This window comes from Taudactylus pleione, unplaced genomic scaffold, assembly GCF_031769625.1.
Source record: "Taudactylus pleione unplaced genomic scaffold, aTauple2 ptg000100l, whole genome shotgun sequence".
Classification (NCBI taxonomy): Eukaryota; Metazoa; Chordata; class Amphibia; order Anura; family Myobatrachidae; genus Taudactylus; species Taudactylus pleione.
Window position 1 is genome coordinate 15,270,762 of NW_028284502.1, and position 23,504 is coordinate 15,294,265.

The following is a 23,504-nucleotide window of genomic DNA, read 5'->3' on the forward strand; positions in this document are numbered from 1 at the left end:
AATACTTGATTTAAAAAAAAAAAAAAATTCTAATAATAATTATGGGTTACAATAGTCCAAGTGGGAAATGATAAGGCTGTATAACCTAAGAACATAGAGCCATTTCTCAAAATTGCTGCCCATACTGTATTCATAGTAATGTGCCTTTGTGACTGCATGTTTGGTGAAGATTTTGGTAATATTTCTGGCACATCTCCTGTTTGCTGATCTGACAAAACATAGCAAATACACTTTATTTCCAGTGCTATATAAAGTTAACAGGAGTTGTGAGAAAATTCAGTACTGGGTGTAATTATTTGCTCCTCAAAATATATTCTGTACTGTATGTGGGGGGAGATGGGAGGGGGGGATTTATGGTATTGAGAGGTTTGCACTTATAAAATGCAGTGTAAATATAGAAGGCCGGTATGTACGTGCATAATGCCAGCTAGGGCCTTTGCATTGCAACATGGGTTGCTTGGGAGCAAGTTACTCTTTTACAGCTAATTCAGCCCTATAGTCATAAAAGATAAATTAGCTTAATAATGAATATCTAAAGCTGGATACACATTAGACGATGTGTACCTAGCCGATCTATCATCCCGGGCGGACTCGGCAGGGGTGCCGGCATCAGCAAGTGCATACACACTTGGCAATGCTGGCAGCAGCGGAGCGATGGCAGGGGGGTAGCGGGGGCCATGTTGCATTCAGCAGCATGGCATCGCTAGCTACATCCTCAGATCTTTCTGCATGAAAAAAAGATCTGAGGTTGCGACGGACGACCTGCGGGAGCGCGCTCTAGCATCGGCATCGTTCATACACACTGGACGATATGAATGATTTGTCTTTCCGATGCGTTGGAATCGGCCAAATTGATATCGTCTAGTGTGTAGGGGCCTTAACAAGTTTAATAAGCAATCATTACCATGTGCTGTGCCAATGTCCTTCTCCATGTGCGAAAATTGTTTGTCACCTCTGTTTTGCGCAACGCTGTATTATATGTGACATCTCATTATTACTGCTGCTACTGCACTACTTAAACCGCACCCAATTCAGAGTTAGAGGTCTAGGACAGTCCCTCCAAAAGCAGGACTAATATACTGGGATTAAAAAAGGGCTTTAAGTACTTTTACTTCCAGTCACCCTTTGCATAATGTTATAACTCCAGTTTAGTCCTATGCTGTTCACCGGTGTTGTAGAGAAGATGCGTTGTGGTTCTTGTAGTGGAACTTTGTGTTATGATTAGAGTTATGTGGGTTTGTTTCCCAGAGAACCGACAACAACTCAATTTAGGGATATCCGAGTGTGGTTCGGATTTCCCACGCTTTGGAACTTGGATTTTAAAATCGATCTCAGGTTTTGGTTTGCATGTAAACAGGTGAAAATTACATAATTTTAGTTGTTTTTTTTTAAATACAGATCCAAAACCAAAACATGTGGTGGTTTTGCAAAACCAAAACACGAAGATGAATCCGTATCCAGAACACTGGCGTCGGCGCACATCTCTAGTTATGATTAGAGATTTGCGCCTACCCCTGTATTTTGGTTTTGGATCCGGATTTGCAAAACCACCCTCACGTGTTTTGGTTTTGGATCTATAGTTTTTTAAAAAATAAACGTTAAAAAACAGCTAAAATTACATACAAAACCTGAGTTTGGTTTTAAAATCCGAGTTCCGAACCGCAGGAAGATCCGAACGTGGAACTTTGTACGACCCCAAAGTGATTCTGAACTTGGACTCAGATCGACCCGGAACTCCTGAATTCTTTTGTTGTTGGTTCTCTGGGAACTGTACCCGCACATGTCTAATTATGATAACTGGGTTCTGAGAGTCTGCCAGGGTGTGTTAGTCTGTATGTGAATGCCATAAAAACTGCATCTTTTTACAGCAAATCCCTCAGTGTCCCTCATTTGGTCATTGCAAATACCAGACTTCAGAAGTTCCAGACATATCAGATAAACCCAGGGGATGTATTCCGAATCCAAACCCAGATGTCTAACTATCAACGTGTTCTGCTCTTCTCTCACTAAGCTGTTGTGCAAAACCCACCGAACAATCTCTGGATAATCGCAGCCGTGTTGGCCCCAATAGCCGTTGTCACGGTCATCATCATCATCATCACTGCAGTGCTCTGTCGGAAGAACAAAAACGATTTTAAGACAGATAACATGAGCAACATTCCCCCGAGAACCAAGGTAACGTGTCCTCTACTTCTGGAAGCTCTGGATGTTAACATAATAATGATTATTTGTTTGCACCACTGCTGCCCAAATTCAGATGTGATATCTGACTTCTCAATTCACTTATGAAGGGTGGATGATACAGTCTGTCAGGGCTGGGTATAATCTTGAAGTCCTAGTCGGGAGAAATTTAATTTACAGTATGGCTTTGTGGTCTATGTACAAGTTTATAACTATGCAGAAGTGTTTGCGAGTCGGTTTAGGCATATTTTAGTACTGGGGCTACTTAAGAAATGCCTAACGCAAGAGTCAGGAGATATCCAAGATAGCTTTGGCATTAGGCAAACTGGCACTGAGTATAGCGGTCTACATAATTCTCAAAGGTGACTATGGTCTGCACCTTGGTCCCAATAGTTAAAGCCATCTGAAGACAGTAGGGCCCTCCCCCACTCCTCCGGCCCTCCCCCTCATATCAGCACCGCCCCCACTTGTCATCCGACTCACCCCCCACTTGTCATTCGGTCCACCCCCACTCAGCATGCCCCCACTCTTTATTATGGCCTGCCCCCACTCATTGTTCGGCCCATCCTCCCTCGTCCATCCCTCGGATAATACACGTGACTGCAAAGTGCAGCACTGCACTCCAGCCGTACCCCCTTAATCCAGCTTTGCAGTTGTCTTATGGAGAGAGCATTGCTGGAGAGGGATCTCCTGATCTCTTTACGGCAGGGTTAGGTCTAGAATATAGGTTAGGTCTAAATATTTATTTCTCCTCTGTGCCCACGTGGATGGTAACACAGGAGCGGTCCTGCCCTCCTGCAGCAGTCACGTGGTTGATACGTCACAGAGGTCCTTTCTCCACTTAGGATCTAGCAGCAACTCCATATGCTCCTCCTCTTCCTCCTGTCACTCATTTTTTATTGATGTAACATGTGCAGTGAGAGAGCTGGGTCAAGACCCGTATGTAAATTGATAGCAAAAGCTTTCACTCTACTATACACACTTGCCCATGAAAGGCTTTTATTGGAGCCAGGGGCGTCGGAATGATTTTACTTTGGGAAGGGGCAACATACAGTCATTCCAGCGGTCGTCCTCCCCCTCCCCTCTTCTACCCTCCCCTCCTCCCTCCCTGTTTCTTACCAGAGCGGCGGTTGAGGGCGATCATGGGCTGTGCTTAGAGCAATAGGCTGCACGAGCCCTGCACCGCAGGCGGTGTAAGATCGCACATTACATCTCCTCTTCCATGCGGTGCAGGGGCCATGCAGCCTATTGCTATAAAGCACAGCCCCTGACTGCCCGTGGCCTCCCCTCCTTTCTAATGTTTGGGAGGGTCGAGTAGCCCCCTTGCCCCCCCATTCCGACGGCCATGATTGGAGCCAGCGGCTTTGGATGAGTTTTTGTGATAAATATCCATGGAACTGTCATTTCTTTTTTTTTTTAAACAATTTCTTTTATTGAGACACTGCACATAAGCACAATCAGATACATCAAAATAACAATCACGTAAAGTATAAATATACATAGAGTACAGTAGACATATAGATCATAATTGTTGTGAACATAATATAGTAACAGTGTGGCTACCAAGGAAGAAAAGAAAAACCAAAAAACAAATCAAAAACCACATAGACATATATATAGCTCATGATAACAGTACTCCACCATATAAACACTGCATATGTCCTAGTTATCAGAACATATTGTATATCAGATAATATTTAAAACTTTCAACATCTGACTAATACAACCAAAAACAAATAAATAATACTACAACAAAAAACAAAAACAAAAAGAGAACTGTCATTTCTTATCGCTGCGATATGTGTGTGCTTTTACATATGAATTGGAATTCTAGCTCTTTATTTCACAGTCACCTACAGTACTATGCAAAAATCTCACAGCACGTCTGAAAAGAATTGCCAATTTATTTTATTTGAGTGATCACTTATTTTTCTCTGGTTTTTATAAAGACACATGTTCAATCCACTATTACATCTATTGCATTTGACACTATGTACACGTTTACTTAATATAATCTTTTTTGATGCAGATCAGAGTTGGTTGTTTTTCTGGTAGTGTGTACACGCCAAATTCATATTTTTATAGGAATGCAGTAAAGCACCGTTATATAAATATTTCTGTCATTTCCATTTTTTCTCAGCAGCTTTGTTTCCCGACTGGCGGATTTAGGCAATTCCATGTCCACTATTATTATTTCTGTCATATGTATCAGTGTGTGAGCGGCCTCCCCTCCCATTCTCTGCTGAGGTCTTGCAGTCAGCACAGGACATCATGCACTGTCTGTACTCACTGTCAGGTCCAGCTGTGCGGAAAGAATGTCCGGTCAGCTGAAATTGACACATGTGTCAGCAGAGACCAGATTCAAAATACCATGCCTTCAACGCAGTGGTGTCTCTATATAAGGTACCGGGTGTGCAGGGTCAGATTAAGGCTTGTGGGGGCCCTAGGGCAACTAATTGGTGCTGGTACACCCAAGCCACACGGAGCCTACTGCTCCATCCCCGCAGCTGATTACTCACCTAGCCCGGCAGAGCGTTTCCCTAATCCCCCTCATCAGCAAAACGGACGTGATGCGTCACGTGATGCTGACGAGGGGACTTGGGAGCCTCTCTGCGCTGCGCTGTAAGCACTGGCTGTGCTCCTGTATGCATTAGGACTCAGAGCCGCGGCAGCTGAGCCCCCATGCAGGAACAGGTATCACTGAACACCTGTTCTCGGCAGGATCACACTGACCCGGTGTGGGAGCCACTCTGTGTGTGGTCGCCCCTGTTGCCCCTCCCCCCCATCATGTGTGGTGCGCATCCTTACTGTATTTTTCCATTCTGCTCCTGCTCCGTTCCATGTGTTGGGGAACGCAAGTCAGCGATACACAAAAATGAAAATAAGACGTTTATGTATCTTGCACAAGAAAATGAGCACCAACATGTTCACTTTGTTTAATAATACTTAGCGTGAAACGTGGGTCAATGTCAACACAATTCAAACAAATCAGATCTCCCTGTTCCACTGGCATCAAGATCAGATAATGCACTAGGTGTAGCAGCCGTCTGTTGTCTGATAGTGTTTAGGTTACTCTATTTCTCACAGTGAATGTACTGTACTTCTGCATCATGTGTTAATAGTGTTTGTGATATTGATTTCACATTTATAATACATCAAGCAATTCATTTTCATAATGCATTCAGGGATCTTTGGTCTGGCAGAGAACAATACTTCCATCTCTTGAAGTACATTTTTATTGATGGAGCATGCGTTGGCAGATTTATTGTTGGTTTATTGCCTAATACAGCCAAAATAACCTGCTGTATTATCTACTGCAGTCTTCAGAAAGCACAATGACATAGAAATATAGTAATATACTTAAAAATAAATGTCGACTTTTTTTTGTCCTTTGCTGAAAAAGCACGTGTCACTCAGTAGAAGCACCCTTTAACCAGGTGGACTAATATATCTTAAGAATTCATAATAGTGGCAAAGAGCCAGTAACTTTTGGTTAGTGGTCATCATGCTTCAGAATTATTGGTCATAAAGTACATAAGTGATGTTCCTAGCGAATGAAAATGCTGAATTCTCATAACTATTGGCTTAATAAACAAATAGACTATATCCAGTGATTATTGGATAAGTGATCCCCAGTTCTGTACATTTATCAGTCTCTAAGTTATAGAAGCAGTACAGATGATATCTCTAGTTCCAGCTAGAAGCACCTTCAGAAAACCTGGGGACACCCCGACACCTGATTAACAGCTTGCCTCTCGTCTTGCAGTTACTGCAATATATGAGCATATAGTATGTCTCTTAGAGAAATCCTAATGATGGAACCTGATGTTTTTCCTGTATCTGTTCCACAGCCAGTTCAAGGCTTCGATTATGCAAAACAGCACCTTGGACAGCAAGGAGGCGATGAGGACGTCCTCCCTGTCACCCAGGAGACGGTGGTGCCATCGCTGAACTTGTCACAAGAGAGGGACAGCACAAAGGATGGGAGCACCGAAAAAATGCTCAAATCTTCCGACAATAGAAACAGGTTTGAACCTCAGCACTATTGTATTTTGCTAAGGGGTATATTTACTAAAGTGCAGGTTTTTAGAAGTGGATATGTGACCCCTAGTAGCCAATCAGATTACAGCCATTATCCTCTAAAAGGTGCTAGATAAATGTTAAGCAGTATCTGATTGGTTGCTATGGGCAACATCTCCAGTTCTAAAAACCTGCACTTTAGTAAATATACTCCTAAGTGTGGAGAATGCCCTAAATGTGCCAAGTACAGGGGGTTGCATATATCAAACATTTCAGTCTGTTAATGCACTGTACAGGCTATGAGCAAATTCTTCATAAGTGTCATACCGACACTTCTGTCCACTATATTCCCCGAATCAGCACTTGGTAATCTATTGTTACAAACAAATTTTATCTCCAATGCAGAAGACATTGTGGTTGACCCTGAGGCCTCAGTGCTTTTTTGGTCTCCAGGAAAATGGCTGCCGCTTGTATAACTCAGTCAGTAATAGAGTCACTATGGAGTCCATGTACTAGGTGGAGATAAGGGGACTATCCAAAAAAGGCAGATAAAATCCTTGTACATATTGCTTCTCGATATGTACTAAAGGGGTTACTCTGCCTTCAGCTCGCTAGCATTAAGAGCAGGCTACAATATTGCGCTATCAGAGGCACGTATGGCAGCGCTAAGTGACCCAGCTATTACTACAAGAAATGTCACTTACCGTCAGCTGTCTTCTTAAGTGCCGGCTTTTTCACCTTCAGCCGCCTCTCCAGACTGGAGAAGCAGGAATGGGGCCCTTTGTCATTTTGGGCCCTTGTCAATAAAGTTTAGACAACAAAAAAAAACTACTGCTGCAGCTTTACAGAACCGGGGAGAGGTGAGTGAGAGAGTGCGGAATGGGTCCCTGCTTACAATGCCCAGGGGGGGACTTACCGTTCACTCTCCTCTTATTAGTGCACTTCGCGGTAGCCGCCTCCTGCTTTGCAGCGATATCAGGTGAAGCAGGAATGGCTTTTTCTCCACGATAAGTGGAGTATTAGTACATGGACCCCTTGGAGTTTACTAAATTATATTAAAAAGCATCTAAAGTTAGGGCTAAAATTAATTTTAAACCCAACAAAGATCTTAAATCTTTGGGGGGGCTAAGTGATCATGGCCATTTGCTAACATTTAACCATACTTGTCTACCGATTTTTTGGGTATTACCCCAGACCCCCAGAAGACTGGGTGGATTACCCGCATCCTGCCTACTTCACAAGTGGGCAGGATGGGGAGATGATGTCAGAAATTGGCGGGTCCGTAGATAGGGTGCAGGACCAATATATGACGCAGTTTGTGTCATTTTAGCACCGCCTCCACCCCACAGAACCGCGAGTCGCGGCTTTGTGCCAGTAAAAGTTGGCAGATGAAAGAGGATGGGGGAGGGGGAATCCACCAAGCAGTTGAATCCAGACACACACATGAAGAACACATGATGCATTCATGCACACGTCAGTGCAGCATGCATGTCAACTAACTGCCCTGATGTCATGCAGCTTGTGTAATTCATATGCTCTTATCTGATGTATGTACAGTATATGTAAATATGTGTGTGTATGTAGATAACCAGGGTATTCACGTTACCCAGTGTGGCTGAACAGTGTACAGTATGTGCATATTCTCAGACACAACTAAACAAACTGACAGACAGATGTGTGTGCTTGTGGGAGGGTAATTGCTACTATAGAAAATATAATCAGAAAACCCCCCACTCCCCTCCGAAAGCTCCTGACATTTTTATTATACCAGTGCTAGAAAGGATGCCTAACACTTGTCTGTGTTGCTATGGTAATCTGTAGCCGGTCGCCTTGTGAAAATGGTTCCGTCATCAGCAACGAATCAGAAGAGGAGAGTTCAGACAGGAGCACGCCGCAGAAAGTTATGGCTCAGCACCGAGCGACAAAGGATGAGGCTTGCAAGCGGAACGGTGAGGAGGGAACCCTGCTAACTGCTCTGCAGCCACTACTGTATATCATCTCCTAACAGATCTGCAGTTCTACACAAACAGCAGACACAGAGCACGTTTTAATTACACCGTAATATTATTATAATTACTGCATCCATTGTGCGGTGTAGATGCACTTACTCTAATTAAGCCTACACATGTCCTATTAGACATACCATGTCATTTACATAATCATATTGCAGGTATTTATTTTAAAAGCTGGAAACCTGGCAGATGCACCTGCAGAGCATTTCATTCCTTCACTTGTCTAGCAGTGAATTGCCACAAATCTTTCCCGTCCTGCATTTTATGGGGTTAAAGCTGCAGAAATTCTAGTAGGACCATCAGTATTGATTTTGTTTTTACTGTGAATCATTTAACTATTCCTGTGCCTTGTCCGATTCCATTATTACATTCTCTACAACACAGGAAAGCTCTGCATTCTGGGTGAGCCTGGCAGTGAAGGGGTTATATATTATAGATTTTTTTTTTGTAAAGCTGCATTTGAAGGCATGCCACACACAGCTGTATTACAGTTTGCACAGCCTTGGGCATTGTGAGTGAATAAGTCCTAATTTAGCTACTGCGCACCCCCATATTAATATCAGTCTACCCACCATGCCCTGCTCCTTTATTCTGTAGGATAAATAATTGGCTGGGGAAGTGAACAAAGAAATGTGCAATAGAAGAAAGTAAATATGATTGATGTAATCCCAGAAATATAGTGCAGCCTGCTCACATGGATAAAACAATGCACCCGATACAGAGCTGTAAGCGTGTCTGCCGTCTATATCGGTGCAAATGATACCCCTGGAAACGTATGCTATGTCCAGCACTGCATAGGCCACAGTGTAGATGGCACACTCTCACTGAATGTGGAACGCCTCATTACAGCCCAGTTGCGCCCCTTCAGTTGCAGGTAGAGATGTGCTTGAAGTGCGCTCATACTTGTGTACTCTTGGTTCTGTCCCATGCACAGTACAGAACACGCAAGATATGTTCTGCCATGAAGCATAGATACTTTCACCTCAGAATCAGACCCAATAGCTATACTATAGATGTGTCCACATACATCTAGCCTCATTGTGCGTTAAACAGCCCTTCCAGTCGCGCCATACCGTGGCGTGACTCGGTAACGCTGAGGTCTTTTCATGCGACAGAACATAGGCATGCCGCATATAATTTTAATCAGCAGGAGCTGCTTGTGCGTCCCATTCACAACGCTGTGCAAATAAGACGCATTTAAAGGGCAAACAAGTCACACGAAAAGACGCTCTGCGCTGCAGAGTCTCACGGCGCTCAGGCGTTATATGTAACATGACTTGTAGCGCACGAAGGAAAGATGTATGTGGACACATCTGTATTTTAGAATTATTCTTAAATTGCTTCAGTTACCCTGTTGCTTCTAATACTCTATAGGAGATTGTCCGAATATGGCCCCTCAAGTATTGTTTTGTAGTCCCCAGTTTCCTTCAATGCTCTATAGCGAAGATTCCCAAATGTGGTCCTCAAGGCTCTCCAACAGTTCAGATTCTAGAGATATCCATGGTTGAGCACAAGGGGTTAAATCAAATTGACTGAGGTAGTAATTAAGTCACCTGTGGTCAAGCATGGATATCCTTATAACCTGGACTGTTTGGGTGTCTTGAGGGCCGAGTTTGGGAACCTCTACTTTATAAGCTTTGCTGAATAACATCACTTTCTAATAATTGTTTGCCCATAACTATATTGTTATAACAGCATTGTGGCTCTCCTCATGGAAGTATTGGGACAGCACTGTCTTACATTAAAGGAGAGATGTATCAAACCTTTGAGAGAGATAAAGTGGAGAAGTTGCCCCTAGTAACCAATCATCTAACTATCATTACAGTCTATGAAATTAGACTTAAAAACTGATTGGTTGCTATGGAAACTTCTCCACTGTTTAGTATCTCTCTTGAAGTTTGATACATCTCCCCCTAATACGTCTACACTCTGATACCTCTTTTACACCAAAAACCCAGGTCTGACCTAGGTTTTCAGAGATGGTTCCAAACCAGGTCAGACACCATTTACACAGCACCATCGATCTGGGTTATTCTCAGGTCAGCCCCGTTTACACTGAACCTGGGTTTGCCCTGCTAAACTTGTGAGGTCATAAAAAGTGGGAGGTGACTGCTCCACAGCCACCAATCAGCTAATTTTAGGCGTGACCCAGGTCAGATAACCTGGGTTGCACCGTTTACACTGCACCATTACCCAGGTCCATCCTGGGTCTGACCCTAGTAGCTACCTGGGATGGATTGCCGGGTCACTTGACCTGGGTTGTTTATCACGGACCCTTTTACGCTGAGCTGCGACCCGGGTAGACCCAGCAAAAAGCCAGGTTTTTGCTCTGGTGTAAAAGGGGTACTACAGTGCACTGTTTTATTTTTAATAGAATTATTTATTTTTGTGGCTACCAATAGTTCAAATTCATTTTATTATGCTTCATATTATGTCAGCAACATAACCCAACATTAAGACGTCTTGATTTTGTTTTTTATTTAATATTCAGGTTTTTCAAAACAAAAAAGAAAAATTGGTAAGAGTTTCTATGTAATGATCTCCTATGACTAACATCATACAGTGTGTTTTAACACTCGGGGTACTGATTACTTACATGGTGAAGGCCATCTCCAGAATCAGCTCTGCTCCCTCCCAGAATGGAATAGTATGTGCAGTATCACTCTAAGGGGTCTATTTACTAAGCAGTGTTAGGAGATAGAGAGAAAAGTGATAAAATGATAAGGTGCCAGCCAATCAGCTCCCAACTGTCATTTTTCAAACACAGCCTGTGAGATGGCAGTTGGGAGCTGATTGGTTGGCATCTTATCACTTTCTTATCACTTTTCTCTGTCTAATAACACTGCTTAGTAAATAGACCCCTAAACCCTGTCACTCGGATCTGGTGCTTGGTGGGGATTCATGGTCGCTGCATGCCATCATGCGTAAGGAACGTCCACGCCAATTATTCTGATGCAGAACTGCTTCATGAAAGAGCATCAGTAGTTTAGTATTTAGCCAGGAGTTGATTTGCTGTTTCTTATAATGTTGGTGCTCTAGACACCTAGAGGTATAATTACTAAAGTGCAGGTTAATAGAAGTGGAGATGTTTCCCATAGAAACCAATCAGATTCTAGCTATTATCTTCTAGAAGGTGCCAGATAAATACGTAGAATCTGATTGGTTGCTATGGACAACACCTCCACTTCTTTAAACCCGCACTTTAGTAAATATACCCCCCTAGGATTCAATTCAGTTTGAGGCAAATTGCCATGCTTGCTATGTGCCATGGTAACGGTGTTGCCACGTCGGCAACAGTACCCTAAAACGAGGTGATTTTGTCCCGAATTCGCCCCTAAATTTTGCATTTTAGTTCGTAGACCCATAGGGCTGTAAAATAAAATACACTATTATGTGCACACTACATCACCACCTTTGCTCCAGATTGAATCAAACCCATAGATTAAAGTCTCCCAGTAATCTGTGCCATCTGGGAAGAGATAATTACCCATTGGGTTTCCGTTCAACCCTGAAGCAGGACATGTATTCGCTATCGCATGGGTTAATTTTGTCAGAAGATGTTAACCTGCCAGTATATTTTATTTTTGGAGTGGGGGAGGCAACTGGAGGAAACCCAGGCAAGCGCGGAGAGGACATACAAACTCCACACAGCTAGAGCCTTGGTTGGGAGTTGAACTAATTGCGCCAGTTCTGTAATGTAGGAATACTAACCACTACCCCACCCTAATTACGTGGTAAATTTGAATGTTTCGATTTCCAGATCATACAGCTTAGACTCACCAGTGCTCGCCGGCTATGTCAGATCACGGGGCATAAGTTCCTGTTATTCCTAGCAGCAGGCACACCTCTAGGGGTCACATTTGCCTTCAAAGGGCACCATTGAAATGGATGTTGTAGTACTATCATCCTTCTCAGACTAATTGATCAAATTTAAATATGGATAAAATCAAAGAACAATGACATTTTTATTGAAGTTTGGGAGAATCTTTTAAAACAAACAGATAAAACCAAGCTAGACAGAGATTTTGAAACATTTTGTAGGAATTACGCACCTATTCGCTGCTGGAGGGTATCAGTTCCGTTCAGCTGAGATAACCAAGGTTTTATCATCCTGTCGGCAGCAATTCCACACAGTTTATTGGCCGCAAAGCAGTTCACATTATGAGCTATAACCTGCTTTAGGCTGTCAAGGTTAGTGAGGAAATATGATGTAGGTAGCTGAAAACGACTTGACCATAACCTCAGCAGTAAATAATCATCCCACAAGTCCAAGCTATTTAGGACTCAACAAATATTTTATAGTGTCCGACTGGCACTTTGCCACTTTCAGGACTCTAGGGAGAAGATCTGCATCTCTTACTCAGGACATGTTGGCATCTAATACTAGGGGGTATATTTACTAAGATTCGAGATGGTCCCGATTTTCAAGTAAATTAAACTCACTGGAACTCGGCAAAACTCGAGTGATCTAATCACTTTTTATCCCTCAAATTAACCAACAGGCGATTTGAGGCAAATCGAATTGGCTGATGGTGAAGCAGAACGAGATATCTCTCCCGAGTATCTCATTTTGCAGGAGATTACTCACCCGAGATCGCATTTTTTTCTCTCTGCAAATCTCTTCCGAGCTGCAAGCTGTGTACAGAACGCTCACTTGGCACAAGATCTACTCCGGGGCAGTCCGGTCCAATTCCAATCCGACAACTCGACTGCGGTAGCCTACCTCAAACATCAGAGAGGGACGCAAAGTCGAGCAGACATGAGGAAAGTAGCACACATCCTGATCTTGGCCGAATGTCATCTCTCGGCAATCTCAGCAGCGTTCATCCCCGGAGTCCTCAACTGGGAAGCGGACTTCCTAAGCCATCAGGACATACGCGCTGGAGAGTGTGCGCTTCACCCAGATGTCTTTCAACTCCTGGTAGACAAATGGGGCCTGCCAAACCTAGACCTCATGGCCTCATGTCACAACCACCAGAGACCCCTCAGATGCCTTTGTGGACTCTCTGGCAGTGAGGTGGAACATCAGTCTCGCATACCTCTTTCCTCCGATCTCCCTCCTACCAAGGGTTCTCCGAAAGTTCAAGCAAGTGATATTAATAGCCCCAGCCTTGCCCAGGCGACATTGGTTCACCGACCTACGGAGTCTCTCCATAGACGCTCCTTTTCCACTTCCTCTACAGCAGGATCTACTAGCACAGGGTCTTTTCCTGTACCCGGACCTACCTCGCCTGTCTTTGACGGCAAGGCTCTTGAGTCATCACTCTTAAGAGCCAAGGGGTTCTCTCGCTTTCTGGTCCAGACAATGCTAAGGGCACGTAAGCCTTTCGCAGCCCACATCTGTTACAGAGTTTGGGACTCTTGCTTTCAATGTTGCTCCCCAAGAGGCTATGACCCTACAGTTTTTAAGGTCTCCCGGGTGCTTGCCTTTCTCCAGGCTGGGTTAGTCCTCGGCCTCCACCTTGCCTCCCTTAGAGTTCAGATTTCTGCTCTGTCAATCTGCTCCCAGCGAAGGATCACTCCGCTACCTGATGTTAGAGCATTCTTTCAGGGTGTTCTCCACCTTCAACCTCCTTTTGTTACTCCGATGGCTCCGTGGGATTTGCCCTTGGTTCTCCGGGCTCTACAGACTCCTCCGTTTGAACCTCTGGACTCAGTAGACCTCAAGTGGCTGACAGTGAAGGCGCTCTTTCTCCTCACTATCTCCTCTGCTTATCTGATTTGGCAGCGCTCTCCTGTTGCTCCCCATTCTTGATCTTTCATCCAGACAGAGCTGTCCTCCATACCAGACTGGGTACCTCCCTAAAGTGGTATCCCGGTTCCATTTGAATGAAGAGATTATGGTTCCGACCCTCCAGTCCTCGAATCTTTCTGCAGGTGAAGCCTCCTTGGATGTGGTTCGTGCTCTTCGGATCTACGTGGATCGTACTAATTCCTTTAGGAAATCCGATTCTCTGTTTGTATTGTATGGCTTTTACTAGTGAGGCTGCCCAGCTTACAAACAGACTCTGGCTCGATGGCTCCGCATGACAATCTCTCAGGCCTACACGCAAGGTAATCTTTCTTTTCCAAACAGGGCTACAGCAAATTCTACTCGGTCGGTGGGACCCTGGTGGGCGGTTCGACATGGCACTTCTGCTGAACAATTGTGCAAGGCGGCCTTGTGGTCTTCCGTCCACACCTTTCTCGTGTTTTACGCCTTTGATACCTTTGCCTCTCAGGATGCTTCCTTTGGGTGTTGTCTTCTTATTTCTGCTCAGGAGCATCCCCACCCTTAGGGGAAACTGCTATGGGACATCCCCATTGTATCCCTGTGGATCCCCTATGGACCCTGAAGAAGAAATTAAGAGTTATGGTAGACTTACCTTTGTCTACTCTATTACTTTGAAGTCAATAGGATGGGCGCCCATGCTGACGCACATGGCCTCATTGGGTATTTTTTCTCTTGATCACTGATTCCTTCATCTTCTGGGAGAATGTTTCTTAAGTGTACTGTTATTCCTTCTCCTGCCTTGGGCTTGTTTACAAAACTTTCTGCCTGTGGCTGGGGGCGGAGTATATGTGGAGGAAGACTGGTGCATCTTGGGAGCTAAAGCTTTAACTGTTTGGTGCCCGGATCTCTCCAACCACACACACACCATGGTATCCCTGTGGATCCTATGGACTTCGAAGAACCAAAGTTAACAAAGATAAGTCTACCATAACTCTTAAGTTTTTAATGGTTTTTAACCATTTTCAACTGAAAATCCAGTGAGTTCTTAAAGATAGCTAATAACTATCTTACATTTCCTGATTTCTGCAGCATAATTTAGCAGGCAGTATAGGCAAAACGCATTTACGTGTGAGCCTAAATAAGGCCCTATGAATATGGTGAATATATATATATTATATAAGATGCGCTGGGCGTCAAATCAGAAAATATCAGTATGTTTTTTCATAGCACTTGGTTTTATAATGATTTGTTTTCCTTACTAAAATATTTTAGATAAAACCTCAAATCTGCAGTCCTGCATTATGCACCCTAGATATATACTTTTTTATAGTGCTGGCTGGACAACTGCCATCAGTCGGCCATGGCCTTTAAGTCTTCAATGCTATTAAACTTTAATACCATCTTTCTAGAGGGGGAGTTAAGGTCCATAGGAGAAAATGTGTGTAAAAAATTGGTATAACCTTTGAATGAGAGCCAGCAGAGTCTGAGGATGGAGATGGTCTTAAAGGCTGCACCTACTGCTGTGTTGTTGTATCCTGGTCTGAGCTTCTTCCCTGCCAGTTAAAATTACTCACACAGGCAGTTGGCTCTCTTTGGAATATAATAGCTGTTTTGTAAATTCAAAGACTTATAAATATTTCAATGATTCTTTCTTCTTTGAAAGCATGTAAAAAAATGTATACATTTTCACTACAGTAAAGATACGAAACCACAGACTGGCAGTGTGTACTGGGACTTGTAGTTCCACACCTGCTACAGAACATCAGATTACCCCAATCTGCTCTACTCTGTACCTCTACAGTTGATAACCAATTATTTGCTGTGATGCATGTGTTGCATTTATGATGTATTTTAATTGATTTTGAGGGTGATAGACTAGAAATGACTAATGTCTAAGCCTTACCTCGTAGTTCCAATAAGCGATGAAGATGAGAGGAATATTCACTTTGACAAAAACAACAAAATGGTGCCTGATCCATTCGACTCCTCTTCCGGTTCTGTGCAACTAATTGCGATTAAGCCAGTCTCCATTCCACCTTCGCTTACTGTGTCCGAAAGAAACCAGGAGATGTCAATCATCAATGGAGAGGTAAGACGTATTCTGGTGTTAATGGAAATGATACAGGGATATTAAGTTGGTTGTATAGTGCTGTAATTTTGAAAGCGTTTGTTGTTTAAAAGGCAAAACCAGGTTGGGTTTGCCTTTTCATTTCTTGTCTGCATATCGTGGGCATTTACAAAAGGCCCCTGGGGTATTCTCCAGTGGGATCCTATGGCTTTCATTTTATATTGGCTGAATGGTCAGGGTTAGTCAGTGCCATTGTTGATTGACATCCTCAGTCACTGAGCCAGCTCCAACTCCAAAGTGTGCAAAATACCTGTAAAATGTGTAAAAAAATTAAATTTTAAAAGCACTGAAGTCAGTGGTTCGAGTGCCGGACTGTAGATAGACAGTAATTAGTTAGACAATGTCTAGATCGACCCCAGTTGGGTCGACAGGTACAAAAGGTCGACACACTAAAGGTCGACATGTACAAATGGTCGACAGGGTCAAAAGGTCGACATGAAAATGGTTGACACAAAAATGATCGACATTTTTTTTTTCTAAGTTTAGGGTTAGGCACTTAAGATAAGCCAGTGTCCAACGTCATTCCCTACCATCCAATTTCATTCCCTACCATCCAAGTGGGCATGGAGGGGGAATAAATCCATGTGGCGAGCGAAGCGAGCCACTGTGCCCGCAGCGTGGCGAGCGAAGCGAGCCCGCAAGGGGCCGAATGGTATTTACGCAAAAAAAACCATGTAAAAAAAATGTGTCGACCATTTTCGTGTCGACCTTTCCATGTCGACCTTTTGACCCTGTCGACCATTTGTACCCGTCGACCTTCTTACATGTCGACCTTTAGTGTGTCGACCTTTTGTACCTGTCGATCTATTGACTGGGGTAGATCTAGACATTGTCTAACTAATTTTTGTCTATCTCTTATACCACACCCAGTGGTTCACAAACTTTCCTAAATCACGGCGCTCTAGAATATCAGTAATTGTTTTCACGGCACCCTTAGGCCAAAATTTTCTTATTGACAAACTCAGCAAAAATTATTAAATTAAGTACTTTTCAGTTATGTAGTGGTCAGTTTTGTAACAGGGCTGTAATGCGCCCTTTGCCGCACCCGGCCTCTCTAGGCATGACGTTGTGGGGCCGTCCAGCACCTGGAAGCGTGCCAGTGCGCAGAGCATCTAGAAGATGCTCCATGCCGCTGTATACACGGCATGGTGCCTGCCTGTAGCATCCAAAGGAGGCAACCATCGACACTGTCGCAGCGTTACTGTCTGCAGGGTGCAATTCCAGCCAGCCTGCTAGCCAGAAGCTAGGGCCATGGTGCAGCGATTGTGCCGCCCGCAGAGCCCTGCGTTCTGTTTGGGCCGCATCGGTCGCACAACACTAGTTACAGCCCTGATGGTGGTGGTGAACAAGGTTGCGCTTCTGTTTGTCCACACACATTATGATTGGCAGCCACCAGCACTGGTTTTGCCTATCCCAATGTCCATAAATATTTTGATTCGGTGCTGGACCACCAACTTATGGCACCTCTGCAAGTTCCCTGTGCAACCCCAGTTTGTGAACCACTGACAGTAAGCGCAAGTGATACATTTTCAATCTAGTGAACTGAAGATATTTCTGCTTTACTCCAGTCTTGCAAGCTGAATGTCCCTGCTAACACACACATTTATCAGTTATCATGTATTGACCTCAAAGTTCAATCATTTTGGAAAAAGTAAATATAACTCTTCCTACCAATGGACCTCTCAGAAAAGCACCCTTCAAGTATGAGTTCTAAATGCGCACGCCATGAAGGGAAGAGCCATGGTCTGAGTGGTGTAAGTTAATAAGCTGCCGCAGTCAGTGTCAGTAAGAAATAGGGGTCTATTTACTAAGCAGTGTTAGGAGAACAGAGTGAAAAGTGATAAGTCTGTGATAAGTGCCAGCCAATCAGCTCCCAACTGCCATCTCACAGGCTGTGTTTGAAAAATGACAGTTGGGAGCTGATTGGCTGGCACCTTATCACAGACTTATCACTTTTCACTCTGTTCTCCTAACACTGCTTAGTAAATAGACCCCAAAATCATTGGTGTAGCCATGCATGCATGATTCAGTAGCTAGTACAAAGGGACCTGTCACTCTAACTAAACCGTTGTTCTGCTGCCTGGAGTAGCAAGTTAAGACGTATTGAAACATTGTGGTGGTTTATTTAGGACAGGAAGGTTGACCCTCACCATGATGCAACCACACACCCCCAATCAGGCACGACCATGCCTTGTTTATTTTTTGTAGGGGGCATAGCTGTGTCCCAGTTCCCAAAACATTGAATTTTGGGAGGTATGAAAAACTGCATCCTGGGAAAGCAGCCTGAGGTTACCTCTGTATAGGCTCCACCCCCCGTGGTACGCTGTTCTGAGACATGGCACAGTGACCGCTTTAGCTGTTTACTACAAAGTGATGAAATAAAGCAATTTCCCTATGAATTGACGCATCGCCAGCCAATACAATTGTTTGAGAAGCGTTTTTTTCCCCCCATTGCTTCAATGCTCAGTAATATCCGTAATGACCAGCCAAACATGTATTATTAAATAAGCCACAGGTTCTAGCTATGCCTAAATAAATACCAAAGTCAGAAAAGACATAAAGCCTTTATATTTGTTTACGTTATGGCTGGTGAAAATGGACAAAAAGCACTGAGCGTATTCTCTTTACAATGTAACGCACAAAACATTTGTTGTTGTCGTTTTTTGCAGTAGATTCAGATTGTGGGTAAAGTCTGTTTCGTGTTTGTAAAATAATGCTTTTGTGAAACAGCTTTCCCAACAAGGAGCAGAGAGAACACATTGCATCGGTCTCTAATTAGCAGATTATTCCTCAAAATAGCACAGTCACCATTGTGTGACAAATGTTCCCCACTAACACAATCCATTATCATACAAAGATATACAGAGAGAGAGAGACAGTGAGAGAGAGAGAGAGAGAGAGAGAGAGAGAGAGAGAGAAAGGCAAAAAATACTAATGTATTTTCTTGGCCTGTTTTTTGACCTGCTTCAAGGGGAGTATCGGGGGGAGGAGGGGTCCGCCTTTCGGTCATAAATGTAGATGCAATTCTGCCCTTTGGTCATAAATGTAGATGCAATGGAAATGCGCATGACTTTGAATCACCCGTACTTTCGTGTGCCCGTTTTTGGCACCTGTTTGGCCCGATACGCTCCGCAAACAGGTTGTTCAGCCCTGCCCGTATGTTAGTGTACAGCACTGTGTTCTAAAGGAGCCTAAATAAAGTGTAATGTTACAATTATTTTAGAAGGTGCCAACTTCTGTACAGAAACAAGTACATGCATGCATTACAGCAATTGTGACATTTACACTTCAATGCAATACAGCAAGAATGACAAAGTGCTCCTCACATAGGCCGCATGAAGAGAAGCATAGCGTTGTCAAGGTTTTCTTAGGTCTTAAATTAGGTATGAGGGTAAGGGAACAGCAGCTTATTTATGTGTCAGTACATTTTAATGTTAATTAGGTATTAAAATAGTAGAATTGTTCCTATAGATATTGCAAGATGAGCACTCTAGAAAATATAGGCTGCATCACTGACATCCGCTCTGAGGATCACGTATTCTTCTGGGAGAAGACTCTACTCCCTCCACACCAAGGGGGAGATTTATGATATCTTCTAAAGAGGACTGGTGAAGAAGTTGCCCATAGCAATCAATCAGCTTCAAACTATCATTTTATAGAGTGTACTTGATGAATGATAGGTACAAGCTGATTGGTTGCTATGGACAATTTCTCCACCTGTCCTCTCTAGAAGGTTTGATACATCTCCCCCTAAGAATTTAATTAAGTATCTAATTTTATTGTGTGGCTACAATATGGGGTGTAAGAGTTTGGCCAGCCACATACTCAGCAAAGAACGTTTTCTGATCTGCCCAGCTCTTACTGTCAGAAGAAGGTTGTCACAGGGAATGGTGGAACACGTGGGGTTGCTTGGTGTGCAGTTTCATTCAGTTTTGTAACTACTGCAGAAGATAAGTGGGAGATTGAGGGGTTCATTCAACATCACTTAATGGCCTGTTTCCGCATATTTTAGGTAATGGGGCATTCATCATCAGGGGTTCAATAGGACAAAATGATATTCAGCAAATGCCGAAAACTTAAAGTTTTCGGAGTTTGCCTGAGAGAATAAACGCCATGTTCAAATGGTGCTTGTTCCCGGAGCCCCGCTCCTTACTATAGGAAGGAGTTCCGGGGATGCAAAGAAGGATCTGAGCGGATCCCTCCACTGCCTCCTCACTGTGTGGCCAGTGAAGCCAGCCCACGGGGGAAGGTAAGTAACGATGGTACTGATGTAGCAGTGTTACTTAACACAGGGAATTCTGCTTTACGGAGCAGCTGTCCTCGCAACAGAGCAATGCTGAATTGCTCCAGTGATACGTATCCCCCGCGGCCCCCGATGATGAATAGACCACTGAGTGATGATAGATATTGACTCCTGGCAGCTACCCACTAGGGGTGTAATCCGAGGGGGGTTGTGACTGTTTGATAAACATACTATTGGATGTCTTATTTGTATTCTTTAACAGAGAAACCAAGTTATTGTCAGAACTAGTAACTGAAGAAAAACATGGCAAAAAAATAATAAAATATATATATATATATACTGTATATACATTAAAGTAAAAATCATGACGAAAAATTCTTATGAGTATGCACTTTGTAAGACTTATATATAGCTATATAGAAGGCTTACTGTAAAAACTGGACTCTATAAATAGAACATTTAAATGAATATATGGTAAGTTCACCAATGCTTCTTACTTCCACCAGGTGAATAAAGCCCTCAAGCAGAAATCAGACATTGAACACTACCGCAACAAGCTGCGTCTGAAGGCTAAACGGAAGGGCTACTATGACTTCCCCCCTATAGAAACCAAATCTCTCAACGAGAGGAAGAGGAAAGCCTATGAGAAAACTCAGGTGGAGATCGACAATGCGCTGGAGGGCGGGACGGGCAATTCTTCACCATTTGCAGAGCCTAAAAACAGGTACAATTTTACTATTGGCTGTTAAGCGTTTACTGGCAATATTATACCATGTCATTGCGATGTCATACAACACAGAAGTAGATCAGTGATGTCACTGGTTCTGAGTGAGTTGATTGGTTGCGTTCTCAAACATATTGGGTCAGCTGACAGAATAGCTGTGTTGCTTTGTCCAGCTTGTACTTAAGCGTGTGAAGTATCCTTTAATATCCTGGTAATATGTACATTTCTGTGTGCAAAAATATCCCATTCCCTAACAACTATAACTTGTAATAGTGACTCCACCCCATACAACATGTCACTGGCTCTGACTGAATTGCTTGGTTAAGTTCTCAAGAATATTGGGTCAGCTGACAAAATGACTGCCTTCGCTGTGTGGAGGCAAAAAGAACAATTGAAAATAAGCAGGTAGATAATCTATGGAAAAAAAAGTATTACAGGTTATTCAAGGTATTACTAATATCAAAGACAGTGTTTCTCTACCACAATAATTTTCTGTGACGCCATGTTTTATTCTTCAGAAGATTATGAGAGGGGAGTTGGTTACACAGTGTTGGATAAAATTGCCCATAGATTCTGCTCAGAGGCGGCTTAACAGAGGAAGGGGCCCGTGTGCAGTCTCTGCCCGTCCCCTCTCCCAGGCACAGTTGAAATGGTGGGTCAGACCTCAGGGCAGCACTGGCCGCACCGCTGTCCTAACAGCCTTGCCCCACACACCATGAACCCATTATAGCTATTCCTATGATTCTACTCCATGTAGGAGAGTATAATTTTAGTTGTTTTCTGGTTATTTATATTCATTTGGCCTTTCTAGAGATTATCTTAGTCCCAGGGGAGTTTCAAGAGAGGAGGGGGTCCCCGTGTTCAGTCTCTGACCAGGGGTCCCTCCTCTCTCCCCGGCGGCCAGCTGCGCACTGAGTGCAGCGCCGCCCTGGTAGACTCTGGGCACTAGAGTGTGCCCAGAGTCTACAGTGCATATGCAGGTTACCGAGCAAATGGTGCCGCGGACATTTTCCCGATTTTTTACTCTACTGCACATGTGCAAAATGCCGGGAAACGCCGTGGTGGCCATTTTCCAGACAATTTTGACAGCGCTGATACTAGCACTGACGTGGGACTCCAGCGGCGGAGCGGTAAGTATTAAAAATATGGGTGCAGGGTGCACCCATTATAGAAACTGCTTAGTCCTACAGGACATTTTAGGGTTGCCAGAGGGCGTAGTAACAATTCATCAATGCCAACTGGAAAAACCATAAAATATTTACAACCAACTAAATGAAGTGTATTGTATATACATGCAGGGCCGGCTCGAGGCACGTTCAGTGCGTGCAGCCGCAAAAGCTCGCAAGGTGGCCATTGCGGCTGCACAGGGAGGGAGAGGGAAGGATGGCGCTGGGTGCCAAGATACCTAGCACCGGCTCTGCATACATGGTTCCTTTTAGCCTTTTGGAAACTTTTCCAGTGTCAATAAAATAATTTAAAAGCTATTGGTTGTTGTGCATTTTCGGAAATAAATACATTTAGATTAAGGTGACTGCTAACCGGGAATTATATACAAGTGCAAAGCAGTTATTGACTTTGTTATAAATTACCAAAACCCTTTTAGTCTGGAAGGAATTGTATTATTCACCTGCTGTGGTGCTGCAGTGACTACAGCAGCAAAATTACAAACAATTAAAACATGTAAATCACACAGTATGAGTACTAAGTGCAAATACAAAAAAAAACTTTGCTGCAACATCTGCTTGACACAAACCAGGAATGATTAAAAAGCATGTGTTTATGGACAAACTGCAAACTATAGTGCATTGCGGAATTCTAGACTTCATATTACTGTAAATAAAAGAAACTGTCATATATCTATTTATCTATCGATTTATCTATCTATCTACCTACCATCCATCCACCTATCTATTTACCATCTATCTATCAATCTATATATCTATCTACCATCTATCTACTGTATCTATCTATCTATCTATCTATCTATCTATCTATCTATCTATCTATCTATCAATCTTCCATCTATCTATCTACCATCTATCAATCTATTTATCTATCTACCATCTATCTATCTATCTATCTATCTATCTATCTATCTACCATATATCTATCTATCATCTATCTATCAATCTATCTATATATCTATCTACCACCTATCTACTGTATCTATCTATCTATCTATAATCTATCTACTGTATCTATCTATCTACCATCTATCTATCTACCATTTATCTAACTTACTTGTATCTATCTGTTTTCTATCTACCATATATCTATCTATCTATCATATATCTACTGTATCTATCTATCTACCATATATATATCTATCTACCATCTATCTATCTACCATATATCTATCTATCTACCATACAGTCAGGTGCATAAATATTGGGACATTGACAGAATTGTCATATTTTGGCCTCTATTCACCACCACAATGGCTTTGAAATGAAACAAACAAGATGTGCTTTAACTGCAGACTT

At 43.2% G+C, this 23,504-nt stretch overlaps 1 protein-coding gene across 2 annotated transcripts in view; it reads left to right on the top strand.

The window, feature by feature from the left end:
* KIAA1549L (KIAA1549 like) overlaps positions 1-23,504 on the top strand; it is a 248,584-nt gene that overhangs the window by 151,327 nt on the left and 73,753 nt on the right. The window contains exons 11-16 of one of the 2 annotated variants that reach the window (XM_088470490.1): positions 2,012-2,175; positions 6,033-6,208; positions 8,023-8,150; positions 10,705-10,731; positions 15,837-16,015; positions 20,804-21,021. In XM_088470490.1, coding sequence (XP_088326616.1) covers positions 2,012-2,175; positions 6,033-6,208; positions 8,023-8,150; positions 10,705-10,731; positions 15,837-16,015; positions 20,804-21,021 — 892 coding nt within the window. The remainder of the gene's footprint in view (positions 1-2,011; positions 2,176-6,032; positions 6,209-8,022; positions 8,151-10,704; positions 10,732-15,836; positions 16,016-20,803; positions 21,022-23,504) is intronic. The other variant, XM_088470491.1, reaches the window with a different exon arrangement.